Here is a 12381-nt window from a genome sequence, read left to right as displayed (position 1 = left end):
CCACGGGAATCCCGTGACCCATGGGATTCCCGAAAAAATGTCAGTCTCTAGTTAGCATTAGCATATACTAAAGGCGGATGATGAATTGACTGCATGATGATTTGGGTTTCAGTCTGTGAATAAACCTTAGGTCCTGCCAATGCGAATGTTTATTTGATTTGTATATAATACATAAGTCTTCTAGACTTGTAGGATGGTTTCTTCTGCCAATTGCTTGAGGAGCACATTGGACAATCGGAATTGATTCCTTAGACTTTAAATTTCCCTGACCTCTATTCAATAAAGCATCTGGGGCATATGAATAACAAAGAAGTCTGACTCATCAAGCCCCTCCAACTTCCAAAAATTAAAGAATCTACTGATAACATTTTGGTTCTTGACATCAGAGGACAAATTCAGGACTGTTGTAGAGTCAATGCCTTAAAGGGCTTAGAGATGTTTTGGTAGCCAAAGGGGGACCAACAAATATTAGAAGTTAAGTCTTAATGTTAGTAAGGCTTAATGTTATGGCTGATAAATGCGTATATTACTCAATCAAAGTAGCCCAACTAAGAAATGTCTGTGGTTTTAGAATCCATGTGTAATCGGACTTGGGATGGATGGCTGTGTTGGGACGACACCGAAGCAGGAGTTACATCGGAGCAGCACTGCCCCGACTACTTCCAGGATTTTGATCCCTCTGGTGAGATCTGCTGTTTCGAACAGAGAAAACAATAAACATGGATTTTATTTTTTATTTTTTTTTACCAAGAGTTTAAGGCAACTTCAACTAAAACAGCATCAAAGAAATTCTAGAAAACTACAGGGAAATATTGTCAAGCGTGGCATCCACTATGTTTTTGTTTTTTTGACTAGAGATAAGACAGGTATAATATCCTTAAATTATAATTGATTACCAAAATGGGTTCCTAAAGACTGTTTGGATCCCATCCATTATTTCTTTTTGAGATCTTTTGAGCCCAGCTGGCTGCATCGATTCATTGATGATTATCCGGAGTAAGCTTGTTATGGCATTGGAAATAATGAGTACCTTTCACCAAAAAAAAAAATTTATATATATATAATTTTTCTTTTAATTATTTTTTTAACTTCTGTTTTCTCTTTCAGAAATGGTGACAAAGATTTGCACGGAAAGTGGGCAGTGGTTTGTGCATCCCTTCAGCAACCGGACATGGAGCAACTACACACGCTGCACCGAGCACACCAATGAAGGCATGATGGTATGTCCTCATAAAGGACATCTTTGCATAAACTATTGAAGATCTGACCTTTTTCAAGCATCTGAGATAATACTAAACAGTTAAACACCAAACTCACACAGCACCACAAAATTGACCTGGCTTTTAGCTCAAAATATTCCCATTTCTAAAATTAGTAAATGTGTAAAGAAACAACAACAACAAAAAAAGTACAAGGCATTGAAAGTTGCCAAAGATTGATGCCATCATGTTTGGATGGCCAAACAAAGACATCAATGAATGACATCTTTATCAGACCCCACTAGTGATGGCAAAATTTCCACAAGATTTTGCAAAATAATTTACTAAGACATCGGGAGAGTTATCTTACACAACATGCCCTGAGACTTAGCATATCACTAACCTAACCACGGATCTAAAAAGCACTTTCTGCTGAGCCCTGTCTACCCGAAATACATTCTCCATATTTCTATTGAAAACATATTTTATTAGAATTAGTCCATTCATATATAAAGGCTCTTTCCCACTGAAAATGATGGGTTAACCCGTCATTTTTTTTTTAAACATTAGTGGACTGATGGCAGCTGAAAGGATTTCACCAAGCAGCGTCAAAAAAAAAAATATTTCCTTATACCAACGTATCTGGCTCCTAGCTGGAGAAGAATGCACACACCTCCAAATTGCACACATGATTTCAGGATTGTACCTTAACTGGTTCCAGGGAGGCCTAATGTAGAGGTTTTGAAGACATATGTAATTGAGGAATATCTTTCTTCCAATTCTTTCCAGACGGCGATGAATCATTTCTACTTAACCCTCATAGGACATGGACTCTCTCTGGTTTCCCTCCTTATCTCTCTGGCTATATTCTTTCATTTCAAGTAAGTCCCTGATATCGGCCTGCTTTAAGTTTAGGTCTCAATGGTTGATTCTCGTCTGAGTGAATAAAAATATCTTATTTTTCCTGCAGAAGTCTGAGTTGCCAGAGGATTACTCTTCACAAGAACCTCTTCTTCTCCTTTGTTCTGAACTCTGTAATCACTATCATTTGGCTGACCGCAGTGGCAAACAACCAGGAGCTGTTGCAAAGAAATCCAGTGAGTTCATTATTTGGTTCTAATCCATCTTCACTGTTTACTTCCCTGTTCTTTCAGCTTGCACTGCTGCTCAAATCTGGGCCTAAAAAGCAGCTGGGAGAATACTGACGAATCCTTCTATATTCATTTTAAAATCACAGATAAGTAATATATATCACTAGTAACCATTAATTGAATGATCTTTGAAAACACATTAGCTGGGAAGCCAAAATTGTAAATAATTGGGGATAATATATGTTTATTTTGAAACTGAAAGTTAGTTTTCTAGTTAACTGTTTATAGGGCACATTACAGTTTTTGATCACTTGCATACCCCTTACAAATGGAGTCCCCCCCATCCCTCAGTGAGGTCTAGAAGCAAAAGATCTATATCCAGCCATTTAGCAAAGATACTGCTACATGGCCGTTCATCTTATTTTGGCATTTGACCAATTAGATGGGCCCTTGAATTATATATTACCTACTGTAAATTAAATTGGGGAGAAAAAGAGTTAAAAAGTCAAGAAAAAGGGTAAAAAGCTAATAACAAAGTTCAAAAGTCAAGAAAAAAAGTAAAAAGCTATTTAGAAAGTTCAAAACTAAAGTTTAAAAGATAAAAAAAAGCTAATTACAAAATAATAAAAAAATCAAGAAAAAAAAGATAAAAAGTTTATTAAAAAGTTAAAAAGTCAAGAAAAAAGGTAAAAAGTTAATTAAAAAGTTCAAAAGTCAAGAAAAAAGTAAAAAGCTAATTGGGAAGTTAAAAAGTAAAATTTAAAAGATAAAAAGCAAATTAAAAAGTTCAAAAGTCAGGAAAAAAGGTAAAAAGTTAATTAAAAAAGTTCAAAAGTCAAGAAAAAAGTAAAAAGCTAATTGGGAAGTTAAAAAATAAAGTTTAAAAGGTAAAAAGCTAGTTACAAAATAAAAAGAAAATCAAGAAAAAAAGATAAAAAGTTTATTAAAAAGTTAAAAAGTCAAGAAAAAAGGTTAAAAGCTAATTGGGAAGTTAAAAAGTAAAGTTTAAAAGGTGAAAAGCAAATTAAAAAGTTCAAAAGTCAAGAAAAAAGGTAAAAAGTTTATTAAAAAGTTAAAAAGTCAAGAAAAAAGGTTAAAAGTTAATTAAAAAGTTGGAAAGTAAAGAAAAGAAAAGTCAAAAAGTTAATAGGCCTAGTTAACAATTATATTTAGGGTTATAAACTAAAAAAATGTAATTGCCAGTATCAGCATTAATGCCTCTAAGGTTATGTTTGACCAAAAAAAAAAGTGTTTCTTTCACACTCAGAGAGTTTTTCATGAATTTCTTATTGAAGCACTTTTGTTATTTTTCTTAATATTTTCAGGTAAGTTACATTACATTACATTGGCATTCATTTTTGCCATCAAAATATCCAAATTTTTTTATGTTACAAAGGTAATAACGTCTTGTCCTGGATTCCAATAACACTATTAGCTTGAAATGTGGATTTTCAAAGGATTTCACTATAAAGGACTAATAGTTAACATTTAAAAGATCCTTCTGAGAAGCCATAGACATACAGATGTTTTGCTGTCTTACAACTCTCCTGTGTGATATTCTCCTGTTTTTGTGTGTGTTTTTTGTGTTTCCTCAGGTCAGCTGTAAAGTGTCCCAGTTTATCCACCTCTACCTGTTTGGTTGTAATTACTTCTGGATGCTCTGTGAGGGGATTTATCTGCACACTCTCATCGTCGTGGCTGTGTTTGCTGAGAAGCAGCACTTGATGTGGTATTATCTGCTAGGATGGGGTAAGTGGGGACAAATAGGTCTATTAAAAACACAATTACTCCTCTATAAGCTAATTAAAATGTTGCTCCTTTTTTAGGCTTTCCTCTTATTCCTGCCTCCATTCATGCTATTGCTCGGAGTTACTACTACAACGACAAGTACGTTTACTAAAGATAATGATCAACATGACAAATCTTTGTGCCGAACTGTTGTAAATAGGCCGGTACTGTGCGCTGCTGATATTGTTGCATAAACTTCTCTCTTTACTCCTCTGTAGCTGCTGGATTAGCTCCAAGACATCGCTGCTCTACATCATCCATGGTCCCATATGTGCTGCTCTCTTGGTAAGACGGCTCTGATGAAATCAGTCTGTTGGCTTGGTGGAGTTAAACTGATCCGGTCCATGTTGTCTCTGGGCACCCTGTTTTTATTGCACAATGAGCAGAGCGACCTGTTTCTGGCCTCTTCTGAGAGAACACTGCAGTGGTGGTGGACGGCTTTAATTTTGTTTGTCTTGTGAAATCACTTCATCTGCCCTCCGAGGGTCCACTGATAGCCCCCCAGGTTGTTTTTTGTTTTGTAAGAATTGACCCAATTAGAACAACAGGACGTACTGTATTTCAGAGGAAACGGATCAGTCAGCTGTCTGAGACAGAAGGTTGCATTTATTAAAACTTGTTTGGATTTCAGACGCAAAGTTTTAATATTGTAGCCATCAAACAACTTTTCAATCATATTCTTAAGTGCTCTTTATCATGAAAAGTTTAGGTTTTTGTGTTTTTTACCTTTGCTGCTTTTCTTTCTGTGCAGCCTTTTCCACAAAACGACTCATTTAATCAAATACAGTTCATTTCTCTTTGGGATTAATAATATATTACTGAATTGAATCGAAGTCTGTTGATGAGTAATGAAAAATAGTTTTATACCGTTCTACATCATGTTCTGTCCTTTCCCAGATATGGAGCTTGTGTAGGGATTTAAGCAACTGCTATGATGTGATCCATTTTCCCGGTGTTGGTCTGAATTAAGCTCCTGATGCCTGATTTTATATTTACAGAAACACATAAACTGAGGCTGATGTGGTGATCTAAACTACAGAAGACAACTGGGACTTTTGCCCTTGTGTTTCCCTTTACTTTTATTTGTTTTCACACTGAAAGATCAACCAACAGGCCTCCAAATAGGAATTGGCTAAAAGCCTCATGGGATGCTAGGCATGGGCATGGGAAAATAGACAACCAGTGTGGAATAATTCAGTCCAGTTTATGTCTAAATCAGATTGATTCCTTTAATGAACGACCATAGTAACCTGTGATTGGGCACTTTGCTGAAGTTTATTCTACCATACAGTAGTACGGAAGAGGATTAGGGCCACTGAAAAAAAAAAAAAGTTAACTGATTTTTTAATTTTATTTTAGTTTAATATGGGAAAGAAGTCAGAATTGTGACTTTTTTCTCTCAGAATTCTGACTTTTTTTCTCAGAATTCTGACATCTAACAAACATGTTAGCATCAAACCATAGGCATGTCTGTTTTAGAGACTAGCTCTCTTGTTTTAATGACCTTCTGCTCCTCCATTAATGAGGAGACCCCTCAGGCATGTAAAAAGTTGCCTAATTCCGCCATTTTCCACCAATGTGTCACTGGCCACCTCAAACAACTCACATCGTTGTCAGTGAAGCTGAGTGCTCCACATCTCTTCCTTCATGGTGTCCATCTACATTAAGATCCAAAATTCTGAGATTAAAGTCAGAATTCGGAGAAAAAAGTCAGAATTCTGACTTTTTTTCCCATGTTAAACTGAAATAAAATGTAAAAATCAATTAACTTTTTTTTTTTTTCAGTGGCTCTAAATTCTTCCGTACAGTAATACTTAGGCCCCGTCCACACGAAGACGAACCCTGGCCTAAACGCACAAATCTTTCACCAAACCAGCCTATCATCCACACGAAGCCGGCGTTTCGGGGGTCTGTAAACTATCTTTTTTTTATTCAGCCTTCAGAGTGGGAAGATTTCGAAACGCCGTTTTCGCGTTTCCATCTTTACGCTCTAACCGCATATTTTTTTTTACAAGCATGCGTCATAGCGTCGCCTCTAAACACGCATGCGCGACCAGTATCACAACAACAATGGCGCCGTTGCTGCTAATGCTACTCACCCTGCTGTCGGGCTTACAACAGAATCTTCCTCTTCTGGAATATCTCCAGGAAGAACAGATCAATATCGACGACATAGTTCAGCACCTGAATTTGACTTAACCACGAAAATGGACCCGCAGGGCAACCATGTATAAATATTAGTGCGCATGCCCAACATTTCGTCGCTTATTTTTGCTTTGGCACCACAGCGCCACTTACAGGCCTGGCATACATTTTGCAGCGTTTTCATGCATTCTTGTGGACGCTCACATTTATTTTACGTCTCCGTCTTTACGGCAAACGTTTTGGAAAATATCAGCGTTTCGTGTTCGTTTTGACTTCGTGTGGACGGGGCCTTAAATTGACTCAAAGAAGGAAATGTTTGTTTCATTACGAATCTTCAGGATTTCTGCACAGATGATTCAAATAAATAGGCTGTATTCATTGTCTTGAGTCTGACCTTAAAGCGTGAAATTAGAATCGGAGGTTCCAGACAGGGCGCCGATGATTGAAAGCCTGGCAGAGAACCGTGAATTAAATTGAACCCCAGGGCTTTGTGGTTGGGAATAGTTTTTGGTAGATCATAAAGAGTTCCACCAAGAAAATGGCATTTATCATGTGACTAGAGACTTTTAAAAGCTTCAGCATACTCTTTAAAGGACTCCGAACGTGTTTCAGACAGACATTCTGTCCTCTTGGCAGCAGTGAACACATCTGGCAGATGTGCATTTACACATGGTGAAGGCAGATGATCTGCAAGCAGGTCGGTCTGTCCTAAAAAGACAGACTGAGAGTCAAACCCAACAACCTTATATCATAAGGAATATTGACCTGACTCCCTTTTCCCTCCAGGTCAACTTGTTCTTTCTGCTAAACATCGTCCGAGTTCTCATCACCAAGCTGAAGGTGACGCATCAGGCAGAGTCCAGTCTCTACATGAAGGCAGTTAGAGCCACTCTCATCTTGGTTCCTCTGTTGGGAATTGAGTTTGTTCTGCTTCCTTACAAGCCGGAGGGACGGGTCTCCTCTGAAATTTACGACTACCTTATGCACATACTAATGCATTACCAGGTAAGCAGCCAACCATCAGCTCTGAGTTACCGACTGAAATAACCGGAACCATCTTGTATAATGTATAAATTGTGCTTTTTAATAGCTGTTCTCTAATAATATGTGCATAGAAACATCTTTGGGAGTTTTATCTAATTTATTGTTTATTAAATCTCTGTACATCATATATCTTCTCTTTACTGAACATCATTTAACTAGAATAAACTGCTGCTTGGATATCCTGCCCATTATATCCTGCAATACGAAGAACAAGCCCCCCACCCCCATGAAATGTCTTTTCTTAACTTTATCTACTTTGTAGCTCTATAGCCACTAGAACTGCTCTCCCACATAAGTCTTAATGGAAGAAATGTTTTATTTTCCCATTTCAGGGTCTGCTTGTGGCAACCATCTTCTGCTTCTTCAATGGAGAAGTAAGTCGGACATTTGACCTTTGAGTGATCTCTTCTATACTTCGTCTTTGTTCTCCATGTTTAAGGTATACCGGCAGCCAATGTTTTAGACAGATATTTGCGTTTTTTCTGCATCAGTATTGGCCTTAAAGAGCTTGGTTGAGTCAATCTCTACTCAACATACAGAAACATTACTATTTTGTTCTCCGTTCTTCTTCTATCATGTTATTTTTTTTTCCTAAAGGCCAATAAACTTCAATTAATGCTAACTTATGTAGCATTACTTTCCTGCAACCATGGGCTGAGACAGGGGACAGGGGTCCTGTAGAACTGATCATGTCCACTGTACCGAAGATTTAGAATTAAATGTATTTCCTATTATATGTACTTACAAAGAAACCATAACTGATTGGTCACTTTGATTTATTTTTTGTCAACCTTTACAGTTTTATTTCAACAGTGATTTAAAAATGAATGTGTTGCTCTTTTAGCTTCAGTTGTATTGAGATCGGATCACAGTTTTAGGGGTGCGCCAGTTATCGTATTCTGGCTGACAGCCGATCTTTAAAAAGCCTGAAATGCTCATTGCAATTTTGACCAATAGCAGTGTTTTATAACAGTTGCTATAAGGTTCACAACGCACCCTGAATTTTACAAAAAAAAAAAAAGTCCTATGACACATTAAAAACTAATTCAAAGTAGACAGCATTGTTCTGTTGAGTATAAAGGAAAAGTTAACAGCACTGGGATTAGTGGTTATTATTGGTTTTACATCTAAATTTCAGCTGGAAGCACATGGTGTATAAATCAGTGGGCTCTTACTTTTTATCTGCTAAACCTCGGTTCTCCAGATTTGCAAGTGGCTATTTGCCTTTTTATTTCTGGCCCCCATGAACAAAATTTAGAGCTACCACTCGTCTTTAAGGTACATGTATAGTGGAGGACATTCTTTTTCTGGGTGGATCATCAAAATAAGTGGTCCTCCTAATTGTCAATCATTCTGGTGATATGTTTATGTAAGGCCGTCCTACGTGCTTTGCCCCATTTTCACTTACCGGTGGTAAGTCTGACATAGTGGAAAAATTGTAACTCTTCTTTTGGAAAGTAAGTTTGTATGAGCGATGCAAAGAACAACTTTTAAACAGAGCGCGCACGAGGAGAAATGGGCTTGTGCACGCTCTCGCAAGTGGTTAATAGGCGTTCCCTCTCTGGAGCGGGTACAGGGTTGTGCATGTCCATTTTTTTAAGGTGGAGAGCACGAGTCTTTTCAAAAATTCGCGAAAATCCTCCACTATACCTTTAACAAAGAGCAAATTGTTAAGTTATATTTAAATAGAGCAATTATTTCTCATTATAATCAAAGGGATGAACTGTATTCGATAGGGCCACTGCTTCTCATGAACTCCCTTCTGTCTAACCCCCGTCTCTCTTGCTCAGGTCCAAGCGGTTCTGAGGCGGCACTGGAACCAGCACCACATCCAGTTTGGCAGCAGCATTGGGAACCACTCGGACGCCCTGCGCTCAGCCTCCTACACGGCCTCCTCCATCATCGAGGTGCAGGGCTGCTACACCATCGATGGTCACACGGAACACATGAACGGAAAGGGCTTCCACGACACAGACGCTTCCATGCTGAAGTCGGACAGCACCTTCGCCTGACAACCAGGCCCTTTCTGACTCTACCCATCCCTCCAATTTCTTAACATCTGCATCATTCATGGAGAAGAGGGGAACTCTGACCGGACGGTGTCAGGAAGTGTGTAGAAAAGGATTCAGAGTGTCACAAACATTAAGGAAACGCTCACTTGTCTGCCTCTCCGGAGGTCGGTGAGCTCTGCACAGCTTCTCTTCCACTGTTCTGCTGACGTGTCGGTCGTTCCACCTGGACTCTCACATTCTACTATTCCTGATACAAAAGTTTTTAAACTAATGCATAAGGACTGCTGGTTTATGCTTCTGGCACCATGTTGTGGACAAAAGCCCTTCGTTTAGACTGTAAAAACCCTTTTAAAGAGACAGTGCCAAACCCGTCTTTCCAATACAGCCGCTCTCCTTACGTTTATCCAAGAAATGACGAAGATATAACATTAAATCATAATATATATATTAAAGATACACCATATTGTTTATCATGGTTTTATCTAAGCATTCGTGTTTCTAAAATATTACCATGCTGTCTTTATTATAGACCTGCTAGGTTTTATTTGAAATCAGACAGCAGATGTGCTTTAAAATCATCTAACCATGACTGGGAGGAAAAGTCTGGTTTTGAAGAGCAAGATTGTGTCACATTCCCTTTTTATCCCTTCACGGCTCAGACTGAGCAGAAATGAAAGCTGTTTCGGGTAGAAGCTGCAGATCGTTGTGTGAGAGAGAGAGAAAAAAAAAGAACTGAAGGAAATCTTGTTTTATAACTAGAAGTTTTACCTCAGGTGTACGCAATATACTCCACAATGGATAGTATTTATTGATGAAAGCCAAGGGGACAGGCTATGAAATAAAAGCTAAGCACAACCCACAATTTTATATCAGCTTCGGGTCATTTCGACCATTTGCAAATTCATACCTCCATTTTGTACCCTTAAAAAGACATTTTCTCTTTCTTTTTTTTTTGTACCTATGTATGTGGGATTTTTTTCTGATCCCAGTTTGAATCAGTCCACTAATGAAGTTACGCTGACAAAGATGACTAATCAAACCAGAACAACTTAAACTTTTTAATTTAATCATGAAAAGAAAAAATTCTGACTTGGACTCGTCTGTTGAGTCCCTAAATATCTTTATGAACTAAAATCAGGAGTCAAAGCGAAGTTGTCTGGAAGCAAACTGCCGCTGTGATATGGTCAACATTCATGCTCCTGTCAAAGGGAGCGCTTGATTCGTCCACCAGTTACCTTCAGAGCTTTAACCTAGAGTTGGTAGCTTCCTGCAAACAACATAGATATTTTCTAGCTGAAGTCTGTATTATTTTATTTTGGATAATTTTAGTGGTGAATTAGCCAAACCGCCTAGCCTAGCCTAGCCTAGCCTAAAAATGGAACCTTATTATATCGTTAGATTGTTATAAGGACCTTTTTCTGCTTAACAAAATAAAAGCTCTCCCTGTTATTTTCAGACATTCAACATAATTTTCCAAGTCTAACAGAACATTGAATCATGCCAGAAATCTTTAGTACAGTCCTTTTTGTTTGCTGATGTTTAAAGGCTCAACACTTGTTCATTTGCAGAACTAAGTGTGGAGAGCTGTTGTTCAGATTAAGAACCAGACACCAAATCACACCAGTGATCCCTAAAGACGCCTAATTAGGGACAGGGAGAGCATTTTTTTTTATTTATAAAACCTCACTTAATTACTGACTTAAAATGAATTCAAGCTGATTTAAACCACTGGTATTGGAGAGAAGTAGCTCAGGTCCAAATCCTGCTTCCCATGTCGCAGCATTCAGCCTAAAAATGCTGAGCAGCAGCAGACATGGAGAGGATTAAGAAGGCGGGTATCACACCAGATGGACTCTAATGGGATTTCCAGAACAACTTGTTGACAATGATGCAAACTTTTTTTTTATTTTTTATTCTTAAGATTAGCCTTGATTGCTTTCAGGTTGAGAATCTTATTATTATTATGATTAATTTAGAAAGAGTTAAACCAAACCTTCATTTTTTTAGCGGCAACTCTTGTAAGATACAATAAATAGAATTAAAATATGTTCACAGCTTTGCAGAAATATTGAAAAAAGTAGAAATTCTGTTTTTTATTGACTGACGTTAACCAAAAAAACTGTGACTTTAATCACAAGGTATCTGTAAATATTTTTAGTGTACCTTTAAATGCCATTTACTCACGATCCTGCTATGTTGTAATTTATGGATTGGAACATGTTTACTGTTAAGTCTTAAGAAGGTTTACAATTAATGTCTACACAATCTCAAAAAAGTGAAGTTTTCTTTTGACAAAGATTAAATAAAACCTCAGAAATTGAAAAAGAACAGGTTTTTATCTATTTTTTTTATTGTTTTGTCTAAATACAAACCAATAATCAATTTTAACAATTTGACATTTGATGGAAGAACCAAAAATATAGATAAAACAATTAATAAAATAAATTCAAAGGGTTTTAATTTCAAACATCAAGATATGCAGGGTTATATGAAACCTATCTAATTCATATTGTTTGTAGAGTTAAAGAAACCAGATAATTGAATTAAAAGAAATTCCTCTCAGAAGATTCCACATAAATCAAATATAATATTTAAAAACACATCAGTTTTCAAAGGTACGAAACATGTTGGTATGAATTGAAGCATGGTCTGTCGAAATGGCCCAACCTGCAAAAAGCATCTGGTACAAAACGACCAAAAGTACAAAATGGCGAAGGGACGAAATGACCAGCACCCTTCAACAGCTTTTAGAGCCAAAACGCAGCAAAGGTTGAACTTTATCGCTTTTTCTACGGCTTACATTTCAGCTTAGACATTAAAAACTGCTTACGGACAAAAGAACTGCAGGCTGGTTGTTTGTTTTTTCTAGAGGGGCTATTTTAAGGCCAGTATGGATAAATTATTACAGCAGAAATATTTTTCTAAGTATTTCTTGGAAAGCAGAAATAAAACATAGAGGACTCTATAGAAGCGTTGTGCAATAATTGGATAAAATCCAGAAGCAACTAAAGCCTTTTTCATTGCAAGTTCTCATTACACCAAAGAAAATGTATTTAATTAGATCTGAGGAAGGAAAAATGCATAAAGTCTGTTTTTAATATA

At 37.2% G+C, this 12381-nt stretch overlaps 1 protein-coding gene across 2 annotated transcripts in view; it reads left to right on the top strand.

The window, feature by feature from the left end:
* The window catches only part of calcrla (calcitonin receptor-like a), a 47386-nt gene extending 35266 nt beyond the window's left edge, over window positions 1–12120 (top strand). Inside the window, exons 4-13 of one of the 2 annotated variants that reach the window (XM_038282908.1) lie at window positions 572–682; window positions 1108–1220; window positions 1989–2080; window positions 2170–2296; window positions 3886–4039; window positions 4117–4177; window positions 4297–4363; window positions 7010–7228; window positions 7600–7641; window positions 9058–12120. In XM_038282908.1, the coding sequence (XP_038138836.1) occupies window positions 572–682; window positions 1108–1220; window positions 1989–2080; window positions 2170–2296; window positions 3886–4039; window positions 4117–4177; window positions 4297–4363; window positions 7010–7228; window positions 7600–7641; window positions 9058–9279 (1208 nt within the window). In that variant the 3' untranslated portion in view covers window positions 9280–12120. The remainder of the gene's footprint in view (window positions 1–571; window positions 683–1107; window positions 1221–1988; window positions 2081–2169; window positions 2297–3885; window positions 4040–4116; window positions 4178–4296; window positions 4364–7009; window positions 7229–7599; window positions 7642–9057) is intronic. The other variant, XM_038282907.1, reaches the window with a different exon arrangement.
* Window positions 12121–12381: the final 261 nt, after the last annotated feature.

This window comes from Cyprinodon tularosa, unplaced genomic scaffold (assembly GCF_016077235.1).
Source record: "Cyprinodon tularosa strain WSP-4 unplaced genomic scaffold, ASM1607723v1 ctg189, whole genome shotgun sequence".
In the NCBI taxonomy this organism is placed as follows: domain Eukaryota; kingdom Metazoa; phylum Chordata; class Actinopteri; order Cyprinodontiformes; family Cyprinodontidae; genus Cyprinodon; species Cyprinodon tularosa.
This window is presented reverse-complemented; position numbering and strand designations above follow the sequence as displayed.